At 44.2% G+C, this 22643-nt stretch overlaps 1 protein-coding gene across 1 annotated transcript in view; it reads right to left on the bottom strand.

Moving 5' to 3' along the window:
- Positions 1 to 9728: 9728 nt before the first annotated feature.
- Positions 9729 to 22643, bottom strand: part of sppl3 (signal peptide peptidase 3) — a 142052-nt gene continuing 129137 nt past the window's right edge. Inside the window, exons 8-11 of the mRNA XM_078421257.1 lie at positions 22006 to 22169; positions 15985 to 16172; positions 13128 to 13237; positions 9729 to 11335 (exon numbers count right to left, since the gene is read on the bottom strand). Of these exons, the coding sequence (XP_078277383.1) occupies positions 11264 to 11335; positions 13128 to 13237; positions 15985 to 16172; positions 22006 to 22169 (534 nt within the window). The 3' untranslated portion in view covers positions 9729 to 11263. The remainder of the gene's footprint in view (positions 11336 to 13127; positions 13238 to 15984; positions 16173 to 22005; positions 22170 to 22643) is intronic.

The following is a 22643-nucleotide window of genomic DNA, read 5'->3' as shown; positions in this document are numbered from 1 at the left end:
ACATCTTAAAATCAGGATGGGTGATTTAGAAAAGAGAGAAGATCATTAATGTCAGGGTTGTTTCATCTTAAGGGCGTAGTTCAGTACAACTTTAAGGTGAAGAAGGTGATTGATGAGGGTTGGAGCTGTGTCCACATGTCTTACAATTTCGTACGTTTTTTTTATACAATCCTTCATGGTTGGCTGATTGAGAAGATTAAGATAGTATAAGAAAATAACTGCAGATGCTGGTACAAATCGAAGGTATTTATTCACAAAATGATGGAGTAACTCAGCAGGTCAGGCAGCATCTCAGGAGAGAAGGAATGGGTGACGTTTCGGGTCGAGACCCTTCTTCAGACTGAAGAATGCTTGGGATTAATGCAAGATTAAGATGCTTGGGATTCATGGTGACCTGATAGCTTGGATTCAGAACTGGCTTAGCCATAGAATCAGAGGCTATTAAAGGGTGTTATTCTGGCTGGAGGTCTGTGACCAGTGGCGTTCTACAGCTATAAGTGCTGGGACTTATTTGTGATGTATATAAATAACTTTATATGTTAATGTTCATATACAGCATATACAAATTTTTTCATGTATTTAGTTATTTGTCTTTATTTATTTGTGTGTGCGGGAATGTATGTATAACATACACAGACACAAATAAATAAATACATAAAAAATTAAAATAACAGGTTGATCACCAGTGAACTTGGTGTTCGTAAGGGCCTGTTTCCACGCTGTTTCTCTAAAGTTAGCCAAACGGACATGGGTTGGTTAGCAAGATTGCAGACAAAACCACAATTGCCAGATTTGAGAACTGAGGAAGGCTGTCAAAACTTACAGCAGGATATACACAGATCAGCCAAAACATTATGACCTGATGAGCCAAAACATTATGACCACCTCCCTAATGTACTGTTGGTCCTCCGTGTGTAGCCCCATACACAGCAGGATGCGATGCACTGTGTGTTGTGACACATTCCTCCCGTGACCACCATTAAATTTTTCTGTGACTTGTGCCACAGTAGACCTTCTGTCGGTTTGGACCAGACGGGATAGCCTTCGTTGCCCTCGCGCATTGATGAGCCTTGGGCGCCCAACACCCTGTTGCCGGTTTGTGGTTTATCCCTCCTTGGACCACTGGTACTAACTTGGACCACTGTCGGTAGGTACTCACCACAGCTGACCGGGAGCACCCCACAAGCCTTGTCGTTTCAGAGATGTTCTGACCCAGTCGTCTGGGCGTAACAATTTGGCCCTTGGCAAAGTCGCTCAGGTCTTTACTCCTGCCCATTTCTCCTGCATCCTACCCATCAACTTCAAGAACTGACTGTTCACTTGCTGCCTAATACATCCCACCCCTCGACAGGTGCCATTGTAACAAGATAATCAATGTTATTCACTTTGCCAGTCAGTAATGTTTTGGCTGATCGCCCGGTAGATCAGTTACAGGAATGGGCAGGAAAAAGGCAGATGGATTTTAATGCAGTAAGTGCGAGCTATTGCACTTTGGGATGTCAAGTGTAAGGAGAAAGACAATGGCAAGATCTTTAACAGAATGAATGCACAGAGGGATCTTGAAGTCCATGGTTTCCTGAAAGTGACAACTCCAGATGCAGTGGTAAAAGAGGTGTATGGTATGCTTGCCTTCATCGGTCAGGGCATTGAATATAAGTGCCAGGAAGTCATGATGAAGCTTCAAAACTTTAGTTAGGCTGCATTTGGAGCATTGTGTGCAGTCTTGAAAGCGTTATTATTGGAAGGATGTGGTGACTTTGGAGAGAGTGCAGAAGAGGTTTACGAAGAAGCCATCTGGATTAAGGATATTAGCTACGAGGAGAGGCTGTACAAACTGAGGGTTGTTTTCCTGGAGCATCAGAGTTTGAAGGGCAACCTGACAAGTATACAAAATTATGAGAAATGTAGAAAGAGAGTTTGAGTATTGTTCTCATGGTGGAAATGCTAAAGGACTGGAGGGCACAGCTTTCAGGTCCAAGGGGGGAAGGTTCACACAAGATGTGTGGGACCAGTTTCTTTAACAGAATGATGGGTGACTGGATGCTGCCAGGGGTGGTGGTGGAAGCAGGCATGATGGCGGCACTTAAGGGACTTTTACAGGCACATGGTTATGCATAGAATGAAGGGTTATAGATTTAGATTTCTTTTTAGATTTAGAGATACAGCGCGGAAACAGGCCCTTCGGCCCACCGAGTCCGCGCCGCCCAGCGATCCCTGCACATTAACACTATCCTACACACCCTAGGGACAATTTTTACATTTGCCCAGCCAATTAACCTACATACCTGTACGTCTTTGGAGTGTGGGAGGAAACCGAAGATCTCGGAGAAAACCCACGCAGGTCACGGAGAGAACGTACAAACTCCGTACAGACGGCGCCCGTTGTCAGGATCGAACCCGAGTCTCCGGCGCTGCATTCGCTGTAAGGCAGCAACTCTACCGCTGCGCCACCGTGCCGCATGATCACGTGCAGGCAGACAAAAGATTAGTTTAACTTAACATCAAGTTCCGCACAGAACATTGTGGGCCAGAGAGTCTGTTTGTGTGCTGTTCATTGTTTTAATGTTCAATATTTTGGCTTTTAGCTTTGGATGAAAACTACAATCATAGAAAGATACAACTTCCTCTTCTATTGTGCAGATTTGTGTTGTGACAGTGAGGAGTTTATAAAAACACATGACTAATATATTCACTACAGCCACAGGATGCAAGCAGAATTTTTAATGAGTTATAACATTTACAATTGAAATAACTTGTAGTCACCAGATTGAAACCCATTTGTCCAGTAACATACGACTCTTCCCTCAGGATCCGTATAGTGAGCGAGATATCAATGAGGCAATTGCTACGAGCAGCAGCTTTGCCAGCCCTCAATCATTTGGTTGAAGGAGTTTGGTTTCAGGCACAAAGGCTTGTTCAGGCACACAGCGAGTCCATCCTGTACTTAACAGCTCTCGATTATCATCTGCTCCCCCACCTGCCCACCAACAGTAAAAAATATATATTTTAACCTTCAGTTGTATGTACCTTTCCCCATGAAACTTCTTACCATCATAGTATTTGTGTCCATTGTACATTTTTACAATCACCTGGCCTTTAACGTTCACCCCTGCCCACGATGCATTCTTGGTCATTACTTTGGTGCACTCCAACCATCAATTTGACGTCTCTTCATTGAAGGTCTGACGTGATCGTCAAGGCCAGTGAAGGTCCCACCGGCAGGGCAGAAGTTACCAGGTCAGCGGCCAGATGGATCATTTGCCAGTTTCTTCCGTAGGTCACAGAGCTTGTAGTCTCGGCTGCTGCCTGGGTGTTGTTTGCACGTTCTCCATGTGACTGCGTGCGTTTCCTCCGGGTGCTCCGGTTCCCCCTCCAATAGTCAACAGTGCTTGATTCGTCACATGTGCAACTGCACAGTGAAATTCCGTTTGCATATATTACGCCACCATGGTTTGGCGCCATTATTCAAAGTCCAGTGGCCCACGCGCCCCCATGTACACATGTGGGTTTGTAGGTTAATTGGCCCCTGGAAAGTACCCCGAGTATGTAGGAAGTGGATGCACGTGGGATAATATAGGATTAGTGTGAATGGGTGGTCGTGTGGACTCAATGGGCCGAAGGGCCTGTTTCCGTGCTGTATCTCTAAACTCAACTCTTGATGCATGGACTCAAGGTTCTCTGTGACATCCCAAATACTCCTTTCTGCATTGGGTGCCAAAGCAGAGGGATTGCCAGAAATTGGTGGTGATGTCACATTTATTTCCCTCCCCCACCTCCTCAAGGCTTTGAGCAGATGGTCAACTTTTGGTAATCTTGGTAATTTTTTTGTTTGCAAAGTTCAGGAAAATGTGTCCTTTTGGGAATCTGTTGTGGGGTATGTGAACCAATGTAAGATCCCAACTGAGTGCAATTAGAGTCTCAATGCCATGGATGTTATCTGAGGGGCTCACATTGGTTTGTTTATTCTGCCAGGGTAGAATAAACTTGTTTATTAAGAGAGTAGCGAATGTTATTCCACTTTTTAAGAGAGGAGCGAGAGAGAAAACAGGGAATTACAGACCATAGCCTGACATCGGTGGTGGAGAAGATGCTGGAGTCAATTATAAAAGAAGAAATTGCAGAACATTTGTTGAAATGTTCATATGTTGAAAGAATGGAGCGACTGGGCTTGTACACACTGGAATTTAGAAGGATGAGAAGGGATCTTATTGAAACATATAAGATTATTAAGGGATTGGACACACTAGAGGCAGGAAATATGTTCCTGGTGTTGGGGGAGTCCAGAACCAGGGGCCCCAGTTTAAGAATAAGGGGTATGCCATTTAAAACGGAGATGAGGAAAAGCTTTTTCACCCAGAGAGTTGTGAATCTGTAGAATTCTCTACCTCAGAAGGCAATGGAGGCCAATTCTCTGGATGCTTTCAAGAAAGAGTTAGATAGAAATCTTAAAGATAGCGGAGTCAAGGGATATGGGGAGAAGGTAGGAATGGGGTACTGATTGTGGATGATCAGCCATGATCACAAGCTCGAAGGGCCAAATGGCCTACTCCTGCACCTATTGTCTATTGCTACAAATATTGCACATAGACGTTAGCATATTACAGCTCCCATTCACTGCACTTTATGGGGAATTCTTTTCTGAAACAAAGGATTAGCAGCTGGTAGTTTCATTTCAATAATTAATAAAAGTAACACCATATCCCAGTAGTTCATTCAAGTCACTTTAAAATGTGGAAAATGGATGATCCAACAAGATTTTGTTTCCAAAGAACAACAACTTCTCGATGTGAGAGATGATTTCCTTTAAAAAGAAATAGCGAGTCACGTCAGTGGTTAGACACAGAGCAACAATGTTATTATAGAAAAGTGGAGTAGAACCACACAGAATATAAATGATAGCTTTGGCCTGTGCTGCATTAACATCTCTATTCTGGGAACTGCTGGGACGATATAATGATCCAACCAACCCCACACTGCAAACGCTTGCAAACACTAGATTTTAAATCTGCAACTGCATGCGTGAGGGACTGCACGTTTATAGCCCAACAGCAGCGGTCGGTGCAGAACCAACAAGACAAGACAAAATAATACAGCAGACAGCTTCTTACTCAGTCCTCTCCTTGTGTGGCCTCATTGGAATGTGCAGAATATGTCACCTGTGATATACAAAGAAACATAGAAAATAGGTGCAGGAGGAGGCCATTTGGCCCTTCGAGCCAGCACCGCCATTCATTGTGATCCTGTCTGATCATCCACATCAGTAACCCATGCCTGCCTTCTCCCCATATCCCGTGACTCCGCTAGCCCCTAGAGCTCTATCTAACTATCTTTTAAATTCATCCAGTGAATTGGCCTCCACTGCCTTCTGTGGCAGAGAATTCCACAAATTCACAACTCTCTGGGTGAAAAAGTTCTTTCTCATCTCAGTTTTGAATGGCCTCCCCTTTATTCTTAGACTGTGGCCCCTGGTTCTGGACTCCCCCAACAATTGGGAACATTTTTCCTGCATCTAGCTTGTCCAGTCCTTTTATAATTTTATACGTCTCTATAAGATCCCCTCTCATCCTTCTAAATTCCAGTGAATACATTAGAAAAAACCCTGCTTTTCCACTCTTTTGAGCCGAAAGACTTTGGGGTTAAGAGCAGTTGAAATGCAGGCACTGGTCTGCCTGAGATATACTCACCCCTGGCCAGCAGTTGCACAGAAACCTGTGGACAACGTTGTCCTCGTGAAGCAGGTGAACTCCAACATCTGAGCCACGGATGTCCGAGACAAGTGTAGGTAGCACTTCCGATCTCCCGGTTTGTTCTTGGACTCAACATGGAGATGTTAACATAAGAGGTACAATCAACATGCATTTAAAATATACAAGTTTGCTTTCTTTAACTTTATTTACTTTCTAGGAATGAAAACGTTTTGTTTTTGTTTGTGGGGTTTTGAGATCTATTTTTAAATGTTCTGATTATGAATGAAAGGCAAGGATGTCAAGATCACAGCAGATTGATAAAAAAGCTAGTAAAATCTTTAAAGCCCTTTTGTCAAAGTATTGAAAACACCTCTGCGGCTTTTTCTATTAGCAGGATGAACAGGATTTCACTGTGTTCTTAAAAAATGTCCTTAAGGTGAAGAAAGCTGCTGCTCTTGATCGTAAAGAAGCCACGTATTCATCATTAGTAGAGATACAGTGCGGAAACAGGCCCACCGAGTCTGCACCGACCAGCAATCTCCACACATTAATACTATCCTAAACGCACTAGGGACAATTTACAATTTTACCAAAGCCAATTAGCCTACAAACTTGTTCGTCTATGGAGTGCCCAAGGAAACTGCAGATCCTGGTGAAAACCCACGCAGGTCTTGGGGCAGAACGTACAGACTCCGTACAGACAGCACCCGTAGTCAAGATTGAAGCCGGGTTTCTGGCACTGCAGGGCTGCAACTCTACAGTTGGGCCAATGTCTTGGTTGATATTCTTGGGTATACCTAATAAAGTTGACACAAGGGAAGCAGGGAGAGATGATGATCATCATGGTGGCCTGGCTTGGCCAAACAGCCTGTTGCCAAGAATGGAAAGTCCAAACATATATAACATATAACATATAACAACTACAGCATGGAAACAGGCCTGTCCGGCCCTACCAGTCCACGCCGACCATTCTCCCTGACCTAGTCTCATCTACCTGCACTCAGACCATAACCCTCCAATCCCCTCCTATCCATATACCTATCCAATTTACTCTTAAATAATAAAATCGAGCCAGCCTCCACCACTTCCACCGGAAGCCCATTCCACACAGCCACAACCCTCTGAGTAAAGAAGTTCCCCCTCATGTTACCCCTAAACCTTTGTCCCTCAATTCTGAAGCTATGTCCCCTTGTTGGAATCTTCCCCACTCTCAAAGGGAAAAGCCTACCCACGTCAACTCTGTCCGTCCCTCTCAAAATTTAAAAAACCTCTATCAAGTCCCCCCTCAACCTTCGTCGCTCCAAAGAATAAAGACCCAACCTGTTCAACCTCTCTCTGTAGCCTAAGTGCTGAAACCCAGGCAACATTCTAGTAAATCTCCTCTGTACCCTCTCCATTTTGTCGACATCCTTCCTATAATTTGGCGACCAGAACTGCACACCATACTCCAGATTTGGCCTCACCAATGCCCTGTACAATTTCAACATTACATCCCAACTTCTATACTCGATGCTCTGATTTATAAAGGCAAGCATACCAAACGCCTTCTTCACCACCCTATCCACATGAGATTCCACCTTCAGGGAACAATGCACAGTTATTCCCAGATCCCTCTGTTCCACTGCATTCCTCAATTCCCTACCATTTACCCTGTACGTCCTATTTTGATTTGTCCTACCAAAATGCAGCACCTCACACTTATCAGCATTAAACTCCATCTGCCATCTTTCAGCCCACCCTTCCAAAAGGCCCAAGTCTCTCTGTAGACTTTGAAAATCTACCTCACTATCAACTACTCCACCTATCTTAGTATCATCTGCATATTTACTAATCCAATTTGCCACACCATCATCCAGATCATTAATGTAAATGACAAACAACAGTGGACCCAACACAGATCCTTGGGGCACTCCACTAGACACTGGCCTCCAACCTGACATACAATTGTCAACCGTTACCCTCTGGTATCTCCCATTCAGCCATGACATGAAAATCAAAAATAACCTGTAGGAAATCTGAAATTTAATACTGCATGCTGGAAAACACAGCAGGTCAGGCAGCATCTGTGGAAGGACAATCATAGTTAATATTATAGGCTGAGGACCCTTCAGCAAAGCCGACGGTTTATAGACTTTAAATATTAATATTTTTTCTTCCCTCGAACATCAGTTACCTGCAGACTATAAACTTCACATTATGCATCCCTGTTTGGAAGATTCACAAGGAACTTTATGTTTTATGTCCTTACCATAGCTGATGGAGTCCACAGGAATGGTTCAAGGTAGTTCAGATGTGAGGGGTTCCACTGACATTTGGGAATGCCCTTCAGCATTTTCTGGTTTGTTATAAAACTAGTTAATGTGTTCTTTTGCAGAATCCAACTAAATTACTTCCCACTGAAAGTCTGTTGATTTTTAGAAGTACAGCGCGGAAACAGGCCCTTCGGCCCACCGAGTCCGCGCCGCCCAGCGATCCCCGCACGTTAACACTACCATATACACACTAGGGACAATTAAAAAAAAACATTTACCAAGTCAATTAACCTACATACCTGTACGTCTTTGGAGTGTGGGAGGAAACCGAAGATCTTGGAGAAAACCCACGCAGGTCATGGGGAGAACGTACAAACTCCGTACAGACGGCGCCCGTAGTCAGGATCGAACCGGAGTCTCCGGCGCTGCATTCGCTGTAAGGCAGCAACTCTACCGCTGCGCCACCGTGCCGCCCTCTGTATTGGGTCCTTGTGATGCTGGGATTCTGGCTGATGAGGATGCTGACTGCTCCATAAGTTGTCCACGTACAGCTATTTCTCTACTCCCCTGCACCCTATTACCCGTACACTGTACCAGTGCACTTTAATAGTACGAAGATGGACACAAAATGCTGGAGTAACTCAGCGGGACAGGCTGCATCTCTGGAGACAAGGAATGAGTGACGTTTCAGGTTGAGACCCTTCTTCAGACTGGAGTCTAAAGAAGGGTCTCGACCCGAAACATCACCGATTCCTTCTCTCCAGAGATGCTGCCTGTCCCGCTGAGTTACTCCAGCATTTTGTGTCCATCTTCGGTTTAAACCAGCATCTGCAGTTCCTTCCTACCCTTTAATAGTACACTTACCAGTACCCTTTTAAGTTTCCGCCATCACTACCCAATCTTTCCCTTTTGGCACATGTGAACGTTTGTTGGTTTACAGTTCGGTGAAGTGCCTCGGATGTTTGCCACAAGTGTAACAACTGCACAAATATCAACGTACCACAAACAACCAAATCATTGTCACAGTATCACATGATGGAAGAGAGCATTGTGCGTTTAGTGAGGGAGAAACATTCTGCAAGAAATGTTTATAATGTGAAATTATAAATCCAGCTAATTATTTTTCAACATTCATACACACAGGTCCCTTCTCGTGGACTTGTGCAACTCAAGACATCCACCATCTGAAAAGAATCATATATTTTTTTTATATCAACAAAGTCAACAATGATGACGGAACTGCAGATGCTGGCTTACACTGAAGAGGCACAAAATGCTGGAGTAACTCAGCGGGACAGGCGGCATCTCTGGATAGAAAGTATAGGTGACGTTTCGGGTCGAGAGTCTGAAGAAGGGTCTCGATCCACAACATCACCTATTTTGTTGGAACCATTCCTGAGTTACTCCAGCATTTTGTGTCCAACCAGGCAACAATACCTTTAATGGACACAAAAAGCCGGAATAACTCCCTTTCTACACAACAATGCCTTTACCTCTCCTTATAGCAATACATTTTTAGCATAAACACCACACTGCTTGGGAAATTATAATTCCAAAGGGCTCCATTCAAAGCAAAAAACCTTCAACTCTCACACCATTGAATGACTTGCTGTGAACAGTCAGCTCAGCCCAGTTGATTTACCATTCCCCGATCAACAACCTGCCCAACCCATACATCAACGCCATCTTAATTAACCAAGCCCTCACCTCTGCAGGTATTTGCAATAAACTCAAACAATTCCCTGCATTCTTATGAAACTTGCACAACACCAAAAATAAACCACACAAGTGCACTTAAACTTTTGGTTTTATTTACAAAGGAATCTTGTCTGTGCATGTTATATAGAGATGAAGATAATGTTCATTTCCAGGGGCAGAAATACACTAATGGTGTACAGATGATTGTACAGTATCCATTCAGTCCACTTGAAGGCTTTCAGCAAAGCCAGAGGCTATCAAATGGCTCAGCAATTTGTCTAGTCTACAGCACAAAAACATTACACTCAGTGGTTTTTAGGAAATGTGAACACTTCCTTTTTAAAAAGTGACACATAACACTGCTTGTGTATGCCGTGGTGAATGGGTGTGTGTCAGGGCAGATGGCAGGGGAGAGGTGGGCATGGAAGAACTCAAAGCGCCCTTGGAGTTAGTTCATGTTGGATCTAGGCCCTGCACTGGTCTGATGCAATATCTGGGTGTGGAGACTACAACGGCAGTCTATGTTCACTCAGTAACGGTGCTCTATGTTACAAGTATGCTCCTTGCTGGCCGCCCTATATTACTGTGCTGCAGTGACAGTATCCGAATAAAGTAATGGGAACCAAGTACAAACCCCAGGGTACAAAACAGATACTGCTTGTAAACTTGGACCAGATTACGCTTTTCAACATGTAGAGCTAACAACGCACATTTAAACAAATGTATACAAAAAATATATTTACAGGGGTTCACCACTACAATCAAGAGGGTTCAAAGAACAAGTCCTGCTATGATACATGCATTCACTAAATTAATCAAACCAATAAAGGAAAAAAGGGACAAACCATAAAAAAGGTTAATTTTTTTTGCTACACCAATCATAATTGTGCAAGGTCAAGTGGGGTCATTAACACAGGTACGAGTGCAAACTACAATTACGTTTCTAAACTTACATATGGTATAGGGGGAGCATTTGGAAAAGGAGACAGTGGGTCTTATACTGAAGCGATATTTAATGCTATACATGCTAAAATTTACAACAGGCCACTTAAGTACACAACATGATTCATCTTGGCGTCTTTACCTTTCTGGATCAATGCAACAAAACTTCAGGTGTAAAGTTAATTATAACACAGATTTTACTGTACACCCACTCACGTCTGCAGGAAGAAACAAATAAGTCACCTGACAGGTAATTACTGAATTCAAAAGGTTTGTTGCTGCCTTGTCTTCTCCTTTAGCCTAAAGTTCAAGACAATTAAAGACTCGCTGGTCCCTTCAAAGAAGCATCTTCAGAGTTGCATCTTCTGTATAGCAGCTGGATGTACAAGATTAGATTTGATATCTTGTCATTTTTAAAAAGTGGCTCTGTTTGTTTTTAAACTTGTATTATACATTGGTAGGGTGTGAATGTCTGTTGCTAATCCAAAGACTGCAGATGAGTTTAATTAATTGTACAGAGTCTGCATTCCACAAAAGGAAAATAAACATTTCCTCCGCAACCTTTTCGGTTTTTGTTAACACTTTAAGCACCAATCATGTTTGATGAGAAGAATGAAACCACGTGACACAAATCTTCTGGTGCCCAGTGTACGTTATTCCTGCGTGCGGTCGCTCGTCTGGCTATCATACCTCCAGGAAGCGGGAGCTCTGTGCCTTGGTGTGGAAGGGCTCGGACCACATACGCCGTAGATCACCCTGACGAGAGAACAAGACAGGACTGGCAATCAGAGCCTACCTGGACAACAACCTCCGGCACTTTCATAACACCTTCAATATACAAAACAAATAAGACCCTGTATGGAAATGTTACCAAACATGACGCTGGGCCACAAACGCGGACTGGTGTGGTTTACAGGAGATACGTGCAGAAGCAACGACAGCATCTTCGCCCGCCCCGGATTGAGGGGCTTGGGTCGGCCCGCTGCGGACCTTTCACCGTCCGGCGCGGCCTGGAACGTGGCAACAACAACAACCTGACCACGGGAGAGGACGGCAGGGGAAGGGAAAATACATTCTGGCCTTCCATCACAGTGAGGAGGGGACTGGAGGAGACTCACTGTGATGGATGTTTCTTTTTTTTTGTGTTGGTTGGGGTTGTGTAATTTGCTTATTTTATTGCTTTTATTGTTGGACTGTGGGTGACTAAAGTTCGTCCAAAAAACTTGTTTTTTGGATGACAAATAAAGATATCCTGAATCCTGAACTAGTGAAACTTAAAATTGGTCAGCTTGAAAATTCTAGACCCATCCTTTCTCTCCAGAGATGCTGCCTGGCCCACTTGCTGTCTGTCTAGAAAATTCAGAATTTGCATACAAGACTTTATAAATACGATGGTTTTGGAATGGGATTTCTTTACATCACATTACGCTGGGAATAGTCTAGCAGAACAACTTTAGCAGTTATATATAGTCCCTCTGATTCATAACCATGAATTCCTGATTGGTTTGATGGGGACACACTCTTTCTACACACAAATATCTCCGGAGTCCTGTGACGTTATGAAATGTGAATTGTGTTGAACACAGTTCACAATAATTTTCCTATTATCATAATTAGTACAATCCTAGTGACTATTTTGTACTATCTTTTTCTGCACATTACCCAAAGATGAAATAACAGCATTGGAAAACTGTAAAGATTTTAACAGTCACAGAGTGAAGCAGAGTGGAAACAGGTCCTTCGGCTCAACTTGCCCGCACCAGTCAACAGGTCCGTCCCAAAGTCAATGCTTTGTCATTAAAAAAAAACAACAATTTTTTTAACCACAGTGTGATTTGTTCATACTCTAACATTCAAGATAAAATATTTTTTAAATTTTAAAAAGTGCCTTTACTCAGTAACTCAATTTTGAGAAAAAACCTTCATCAAGAACACCACAGAGGCAGCGGAGAAAGCCTCGAGATAGACAATAGACAATAGGTGCAGGAGGAGGCCATTCGGCCCTTCGAGCCCGCACCGCCATTCAATGTGATCATGGCTGATCATTCTCAATCAGTACCCCGTTCCTGCCCTCTCCCCATACCCCCTGACTCCGCTATCCTTAAGAGCTCTATCTAGCTCTCTTTTGAATGCATTCAGAGAATTGGCCTCCACTGCCTTCTGAGGCAGAGAATTCCACAGATGGCTCTGGGTCAGGAGAGGAGGTCCATGGGGAGGAGTGAATGCAACCTGGACATAAATCGTGGTCTGATCAACCACGGCTGGGTCGCCCGGTCGAGGGTGTCTGATGGTGAATCACCCAATGACCCCAGGTTACACCACCGATGATGTGTTCAGGAGCATCAAGAGATGTATTTTGTCAATCACTCTCAGTTCAAACGGCAAGAATTTATATCTGAAAAGATGGTTAGGAAACGACGCCGACCAAGACAATAGATGCTTCACTTTCTTGAGAATAATTAGGGGTGAGTTCTAGACGTTGCTCTCTGCAACACAGCTCACACCCTCAAAACCGGTTTTATTTGGTTTTGATGATTTGTGCACTCACCTTTATATAAGCCATGGTAAGAAGTGGCAGCAATGTAAATGGAACAAGGTACAGGAGTGCTGGCTGGGCAGCCCGGTGAATTCTTGACGCTACAGTAGCAGTCAGAAGACCTAAATTAGAAGATAGATCAGAAGGATAAGTTATAAAATAGGCAAATTACTATCAAAGATTTCGAGTCATAGAGTCATACATCACGGAAACAAGCCCTTCGACCCAACTTGCCCATGCCAACCAAGATACCCCATCTATACTAGTCCCACCTGCCCGCGTTTGGTCAATATCCCTCTAAACTTTTCCTAACAACATACCTGTCCAATTGTCTTTTAAATGTTGTTATAGTACCTACCTAAACTATATTTACATTTATGTTTTGACTAATCTCACGTTATATATCTGTTTCCCATCAACATGAATGCAAGGGGAATAAAGTTAGTAACACTTTGCATGTCCTCAAGGCGTTGCAAAACAAGAAAATAATATATTTCAAACTACATTGTTTACAAGACAAATTTCCTGCTACAAAAACCTTTAGAAAAGGTGTTGGGGTGGTGATGAAGGCAGCTATGATAGTGGTGTTTAAGAGGCTATTAGATGGGCACACGGACAAGCAAGAGAATGGATGGATATGGATCCATAAAAGTGTGGAAATAGATCCTTCGGCCCAACTTGCCCACACCAACCAACCAACATGTTGTACACTAGTCCCACCTGCCTGCGTTTGGCCCATCTCCCTCGAAACCTGTCCTATCCATGTACCTGTCTAATTGCTTCTTAAACGTTGCGATGGTCCCTGCCTCAACTATCTCCTCCAGCAGAGTGTTCCATACACCCACCACCCTTTCTGTGAAAAAGTCACCCCTAAAATTCCTATAAAATGTTTCTCATAAACCCATGCCCCTCTGGTTCTCGATTCCCTCACTCTGGGCATGACTCTCGGTGTCCACCGATCTATTTGTCTCATGATTTTCCTCTCAAGATGGGGTGGGCAGCACGGTGGCGCAGCGGTAGAGTTGCTGCCTTACAGCGAATGCAGCACTGGAGACTCAGGTTCGATCCTGACTACGGGCGCCGTCTGTACGGAGTTTGTACGTTCTCCCCGTGGGTTTCCTCCGAGATCTTCGGTTTCCTCCCACACTCCAAAGACGTACAGGTATGTAGGTTAATTGACTGGGTAAATGTTTAAAAAAATTGTCCCTAGTGTGCGTAGGATAGTGTTAATGTGTGAGGATCGCTGGGCAGCGCGGACTCGGTGGGCCGAAGGGCCTGTTTCCGCGCTGTATCTCTAAATCTAAAAAAAAATCTAAACCTCCATACTCATCCTCCTGCGCTCCAGGGAATACAGTCCCAGCCTGCTCAACCTCTCCCGAAAGATCAAGTATTGGGGTGGAGTGCCGTTGGTTGGCAAAACGTGCAGATGGCCATTTGGACTGGGGCAGGCCGTGCACTGCATTGCTTTGTGCTGGGAACCAGGCTCCCACTGGATGATTACACTCACAACCATGCAGGAGGGGAGTGCATCAACCAGGTGCACGCAGCCAATATCTCAGGCAGAGTAACATCTGCCTTCATTAATGAAGAAACGTGATCCAGAACAAGCTGCAACTTTGGCAGACCTGGTCAAGTGCAATTACTACAGCTGTGTCAAAACAAAATCTACAATCTCTGCCGCCTGGAAGGACAAATGCACCAGTACGTTCATAAGTGATAGGAGCAGAATTAGGCCATTCGGCCCATCAAGTCTACTCCTCCATTCAATCACGGCTGATCTATCTCTCCCTCCTAACCCCATTCTCCTGCCTTCTCCCCATTACCCCTGACACCCGTACTAATCAAGAATCTATCTATCTCTGCCTAAAAAACATCTATTGACTTGGCCTCCACAGCCTTCTGTGGCAATGAATTCCACAGATTCACCACCTTCTAACTAAAGAAATCCCGCCTCATCTCCTTCCCAGAGGAAAGTCCTTTAATTCTGATGCAATGACCCCTGGTCCTGGACTCTGCCACGAATGGAAACATCCTCTCCATCTCCACTCTATCCAGGCCTTTCACTATTCACTATTGTGTGGGAACACTACATCCACGTCACATACGGACAGGACTTGGTAACATGTAATCACAGTGATCAGGGACAGATAAATACTGTTTTTGCTACCAGTGCCCACATCCAGTAAAATAAAATTCACCCATATAGGCAGAAGGTTTAACATGTTGTCTTTTTAACAACGCAGCCCTCTTTTTTTTGTATTGCCTTTAAGTACCAGCTCCAAAATTTGCCAATGACTTTGGAAGGCACATAATCTAGTCATAAAGAAGCTGTACAGATCATTCATAACTCTTTGGTGTCATTGGATGCAGTTTATTCTACAACAGCGTGCAAGCATTTTGAACATGACAATGCTCACGAGTTCATGTGATAGGAGCAGAATTAGGCCATTTGGCCCATCATGTCTACTCTGCTTGATCTATCTTTCCCTCTCAATCTCTCCCTTGCCTTCTCCCCTGATACCCCTACCAACCAAGAATCTATCTATCTCTGCCTTAAAAATATCCACTGACTTGGTCTCCACAGCCGTCTGTGCAATGGATTCCACAGATTCACCACCCTGTGACTAAAGAATCGCTCCCATTTATCTCTCCCATTAATTGCCAATATTTGATTCAGGTTTGTGGAAACAGAGAACTACACATGCTGGTTTCTCACAAAGATAGACTGAAAAGTGCTGGAGTAACTGGAGTAAATCTCTGCCGTAAAAATACCCATGGACTTGCTGCTACAATACAAGCTGCATAACATGCTCTTTTATCATGCTTGAGCTTTTTTTGTTTGGATTTTCAGTGAGTTATTTCCACTTACCTATAAAGTACCCAACCAGGGTGCAGTGGAAGTAGGACACTTTTTGCATGCGGCCTGGCACGATGGTAGGAATGGCCTCGCTGTTGGTCAGCTTCTTGTAGTTGTCGTATCGAAGCACGAAGCACAGCAGAAGCCCTGGCATGACGATGTCTCCAATCCCCAGCATAGAAAAGTGGGTGCCTGTGGAACTGTGAAAAAACAAAGCTGCCCTGGGCGTTCAATCGCTAACAATCTGTTTCAAACAAAGTCTCATCCTGCTACATTTTAACCTGCTGTGGTGATTACAGTCCAATGGCTCCAAAAGTTGTAAATCTTAAAAGCTAGATAAAACGATTTAAATATAACTGTGCAGAAAGGAACTGCAGTGGCTGGTTTAGACTGAAGATAAGACACAAAATGCTGGAGTAACTCAGCGGGTCAGGCAGCATCTCTGGAGAAAAGGAATAGGTGACGTTTTGGGTCGAGATCCTTCTTCAGTGTTGTTAATTGTTTAAATTGTCTTTTAGTACCAAGTTAATGTTAACTGAAAACCTGCCAAATAATTAAATATTATCCTCTATTCATGAATAGATTAAACATTATTTGTTCATAAACACAAACAGGAAAAATATTGTGCGTCAGAAGTTTAGACTTTGGAGATATACAGCATGAAAACAGGCCCTTCGGCCCACTGAGTCTGTGTCAACCCCAGTACACTAATACTATCCAACACACTAGGGACTATCTACAATTTCACCACAGCCAATTCATCTGCAAACCTGCACGTCTTTGGAGCGTAGGGGGAAACCGGAGCACCCGGAGAAAACCCAGGGAGAACGTACAAACTCTATACAGACAGCACCTGTAGTCAGGATCGAACCTGGGTCTTTAGAGTTGTAAGGCAGCGACGCTACTGTTATAGACAATAGACAATAGGTGCAGGAGGAGGCCATTCGGCCCTTCGAGCCAGCACCGCCATTCAATGTGATCATGGCTGATCATTCTCAATCAGTACCCCGTTCCTGCCTTTTCCCCATACACCCTGACTCCGTTATCCTTAAGAGCTCTATCTAGCTCTCTCTTGAATGCATTCAGAGAATTGGCCTCCACTGCCTTCTGAGGCAGAGAATTCCACAGATTCACAACTCTCTGACTGAAAACTTTTTTCCTCATCTCAGTTCTAAATGGCCTACCCCTTATTCTTAAACTGTGGCCCCTTGTTCTGGACTCCCCCAACATCGGGAACATGTTTCCTGCCTCTAACGTGTCCAACCCCTTAATAATCTTATACGTTTCGATAAGATATCTTCTCATCCTTCTAAATTCCAGTGTATACAAGCCTAGTCGCTCCAGTCTTTCAACATATGACAGTCCCGCCATTCCGGGAATTAACCTAGTAAACCTACGCTGCACGCCCTCAATAGCAAGAATATCCTTCCTCAAATTTGGAGACCAAAACTGCACACAGTACTCCAGGTGCGGTCTCACTAGGGCCCTGTACAACTGCAGAAGGACCTCTTTGCTCCTATACTCAACTCCTCTTGTTATGAAGGCCAACATTCCATTGGCTTTCTTCACTGCCTGCTGTACCTGCATGCTTCCTTTCAGTGACTGATGCACTAGGACACCCAGATCTCGTTGTACGTCCCCTTTTCCTAACTTGACACCATTCAGATAATACTGTGCCTTCCTATTCTTACCACAAAAGTGGATAACCTCACACTTATCCACATTAAACTGCATCTGCCATGCATCCGCCCACTCACACAACCTGTCCAAGTCACCCTGCAACCTCATAGCATCTTCCTCACAGTTCACACTACCACCCAGCTTTGTATCATTGTTGCGCGACCGTGCAGCCCTGTCCACACGGATTAATCTTGATATTGGGTAGAGTGAATCAAATTGGTGGTCCTAAGCTTGGAACACTAAGCACTAAGTGTGGGTTTTGGAAGAAAGATTTTTGGAATATTTTACCATATATGGAAGTTGTTGAATATTATGAAGATGTGGTCACCTCATGGATTCCAGCCACTGCTGCAACATGGAACGGAGTTGTGAACATAAATTGCTGGGCTTTTCAGAATTGGAACGAAAAGCATAAACTATCGGTGGGTGGTAATCAGAATTTTAAACAAATCCCCACTCAAATGGGGAACAAATGGCAGATGTTAGCTGATTATTCGCATGTTTATCTAACCGCAGCCCAAGGGAATTCTATCTCGACCTGCCTTCAAGTAAAAAATCTGCCATAAATCTTGCATTTAAAAAATTTATCAAAACATCTGATCGGATAAATTTCTCTGCCACAGAGTGTAGGATTTGTGTAAAATGGGTGCTTGATGTTCAGCACAGGCTTGGAGTCAGAGTCCATACAGCCCTTCAGCCCACCAAGTCCATGCCAACTTTGCCCATTTACTTGAAACCCATTTGCCCACTATAGGATATATCTTTGTATGCTGTGCTTTTTTAAGTGTGAAATATGGTCACAAACAGGGAAGTTAAGGGCGGCAGGGTGGCGCAGCTGTAGAGTCGCTGCCTTACAGCGCTGGAGACCCGGGTTCGATCCCGACTACGAGCGCTGTCTGTACAGTGTTTGTACGTTCCCTCCGTGACCGCATGGGTTTTCTCCGAGATCTTAGGTTTCTTCCCACACTCCAAAGACGTACAGGTTTGTATTACATTACAATATACAATATATCTTTATTGTCATTGTACAAGTACAACGAGATTAAGAATGCCACTTCCATATTGATGCTGTAAAACAAATAAAACACAGCGAAAACAAAAAACAACAAAAAGGGAGGAAAAAAAAAGAAACAAGGTAAAGTGCAAATAGCTTCGTACAGGGCCAATTGTGCCAGATGACCCTGGGGGCAGAGACAGATCATGGGGGGCACTCAGCAGGTCAGATTCAGAGCAGCTAAAGCACTATGAAGCTATAGCTCTAAGCTCTAAGGTATAAGTACAAAGTGTCCCTAGTGTGTGTAGGCTTGAGTTAATATGCGGGGATCTCTGGTCGGCGTGGACTCGGTGGGCCAAAGGACCTGTTTCCACGCCGTATTTCTAAATTAAACTAAATGGCCAGTAAATGTCGTGATTGTATCCGATTCCATTTCCCCTTCTCACTGCATGGAGTCAAACAGCACAGAAACAGGCCGTTTGGCTCAACGCTTTCATGCCCAACTATTTTAATTCCACTTGATCCAAATCCCTCTGAACCATTCCTGTCCATTGATGGGGCCGTGTAAGCCTTGAACGCTCCTGTTTTTGTGTGCCGGATGTCTCTTTTGCCCTCAAACAACCTACTCCAGCCAACCTTTGCAAGCAGAAAACAAACTGCCAGAGGAACTCGATGGGTCAGGCAGCATTTGTGGAAGGAATGTTCAGACGACCTTTCGGGTCAGGACCCTTTCACAAGATGCTGTCTAATGCTTAGGAAGGAACTGCAGATGCTGGTTTAAACCAAAGGTACACACAAAAAGCTGGAGAAACTCAGTGTGTCAGGCAGCATCTCTGGAGAAAAGGAATAGGTGACGTTTTGGGTCAGGACTCTTCTTCAGACTGAGAGTCAGTGGAATCAGGAGAGCCCCCTGACTCTCAGTCTGAAGAAGGGACTCGATCCAAAACCTATTCCTATTCTCCAGAGACGCTGAGTTACTCCAGCCTTTTGAGTCTATTTCCTGTCTAAATCTGTCAGAATTCACCTTTGCCCCAATTTCGAGCTCCAGCTTGTAGACCAGTTCTGTCCTTTTTCCTATTTGAAAACTAATAGAACCACGGTCACAGATTCCCAAAGTGCTCCCCCAAGTGACACCTCAGTCACTTGCTCTGCCTTACTTCCCAAGAGTAAGGCAAGTTTTGCCATCTTCCTATTAGGTCCTCTATATGTTGCCTGAGGAAACCCTCCTGAATGCACCCAACAAATTCTACCCATGCTATTCCACCCATCGCACCCTGGCAATCCCAGTAAATATTCAGAAGGTTCAAAATGGTCCTTCCGAGTCACAGAGTCATACAGCGTGCAAACAGGCCCAGACTGGCCAACATGTCCCATCTACACTAGTCCCATCTGCCTGCATTTGCCCCATATCCCTCTAAACCTGTCCAATCCATTATTCTGGCAACTCTCTGCATTCTCCTTGCATATTTGTTACTCTCATTCCTGTTGACTATTTGGGGGCCTCGAGTACGATCCCAACTCCTTATTTCTCTGCTTCACCCATGAAGTCTCACAGGATGATCCCTCAGGATCATGGACTACTGCCCTGAGGGTATCCATAATCAAAAATGCAACTCCCCCTCCTCTCCTTCCTCCACCTCCATCTCACCTGTCACCAGGACGGACACGAAGCTGCCAGTCCTGTCCCTCCCTTAGCCATGTTTCTGCAATGACCATAATATCCCAGTTCCACATACTGAAAGCTGGAAAGGGTACAGAGAAGATTTACGAGGATGTTGCCAGGACTAGAGGGTCTGAGCTATAGGGAGAGGTTGAGCAGGCTGGGACTCTATTCCTTGGAGTGCATGAGGATGAGGGGTGATCTTATAGGAGGTGTATAAAATCATAGGTGGAATAGATAGGGTAGATGCACAGAGTCTCTTGCCCAGAGTAGGAGGACCAGGGGACATAGGTTTAAGGTGAAGGCAGAAAGATTGAATAGGAATCTTAGGGGTAACTTTTTCACATAAAGGGTGGTGGGTGTATGGAACGAGCTGACAGGGGAGGTAATTGAGGCAGGGATTATCCCAACGTTTAAGAAACAGTTTAGACAGGTATGTGGATAAGACAGGTTTGGTCAGATATGGGCCAAATGCAGGCAGGTAAGACAAGTGTAGCTGGGACATGTTGGCCGATGTGGGCAAGTTGGGCCGATGGACTTGTTGCCATGGTGTATCACTCTAGATCTATCCATAATTTCAGATATGAACAATTCTCTGCAAGTAAAAATAAATCTTTCCCGACAAATCCCCATTAAAACTCCTTCCTCTCACATTAAACCTATGCCCCCTTGTGTTTGATATCGTTTCCATGGGAAAATAAAATAATTAATATAAGGTGGTCTGGTGGGCCAAAGGGTCTGTTTCTGTGCTGAGACTGTATGACACTCTCTGTCTCTGAATCCTGCGTGCCTTGGTGGTACCTGTTCCAAACACTCACAGGTTGCTTTCCTTTCCCCAAAAGATTAAGACACATATTTAAGACAGAATCTAACCACTTTTGGTCTATCCAAAATTTCAGCTGGAAGTTGAAACTTAGCATGATTGAGTACTAATTTTTATTATAGGCATTCATTTCAAAATTCTGAACCAGTCGCAGTCTTCTGACAGCCTAGGGCACCAATGTCAAACTGCGCTGCAGTTGTACTTGTTTGAAGCATCATCTGTTCATCAATTTCTGACGCACATTATTTTTGCTGTGTGTTTATGAACAAATAATGTTTAATTATTTGGCAGGTTTTCAGTTCGACTTGGTACTAAAACACGAATAAATAATTTTATCTAGTTATCCAGTTGCACAGTGGCGCAACAGTAGAGTTGCTGCCTTACATCGCCAGAGACCCAGGTTGGATCATGACTACGGGTGCTGTCCATGTGGAGCTTGTACTCTCCTCTCCCTGTGACGGCATGGGTTTTCTCCGGGTGCTCCGGTTTCCTCCCACACTCCAGACGTACAGGTTTGTAGGTTAATTGGCTTCGGTAAAATTGTGAATTGTCCCTAGTGTGTGGATAGTAGTTAGTGTGCGGGGATCGCTGGTCAGCACGGACTAGGTGGGCCGAAGGACCAGTTTCCACGCTGCATCTTCAAACTAAACTCACAATCCCGAGCTAAGCTTACCTACATTTACCAAACTCGAGTGCTCTTACAGAAAATAAAACTTTAAAGGCTGTCCATTCCACAAACAATACACAGATCAGGCCAAGTACTTGAAAAACAAGCAGCCAGTGCAAGAAAGCACCTCACGTGTTATTCCATAAATAATAGACCAATCTAAATCCTACATGCATTCACAACACCATATATCTTGGCACCGTTCTTACCTCGGAAATACCAGTTTCCCGGGGAGCGACAGACGTGGAACATCCCGCCCTACGTTTGGTCCCAGGTGAAGTTTTCTGGAGATCACGTCCAAGGGATTGTCAGCAGGTTGCGTGGCCACCTTCACCATCACGTTGCTGTTGAAGATGTAGGCAGAGAAAAATACCTGGAAGACAAGAGGGCAACGTGAGAGGAGAGCACTCCTTGTTCCAACACTTCAATAACTGCATTCATTCCCTGGAACCAACTCAGCAAATCTACTTTTTCAGTTGGCTATTTTTTCTTCTCCGACACAGGCACCTCTTGTTTATACATGCGTGCTTGATTCACACGTTTTTAGAATAACGTGCTTGTCAAAATACTACCGATGTTTTCAAGTTACACACTTCCATTTTCGGAAAAACGAGCTCAGATTTATGTTTGGCACTGTCGTTGTCAGGCATATCTATGATTTACCCACTTTTTGATTCACTCGCTGTTTTTCAAACGGGTAACCGCTACGTAAAACACAAAGTGCCTGTGATATGCAAAATGAACATTTCTTTTGTTCCTAAGAACAATGATGACCCAATAGCTGGCATCAGCATCCAACACGCATGTTTCCTGTTGCCAGATAAGATGAGCAACGGGTAGCACCTCT

Source organism: Rhinoraja longicauda, chromosome 25, assembly GCF_053455715.1.
Source record: "Rhinoraja longicauda isolate Sanriku21f chromosome 25, sRhiLon1.1, whole genome shotgun sequence".
NCBI classification, from domain to species: Eukaryota; Metazoa; Chordata; class Chondrichthyes; order Rajiformes; family Arhynchobatidae; genus Rhinoraja; species Rhinoraja longicauda.
This window is presented reverse-complemented; position numbering and strand designations above follow the sequence as displayed.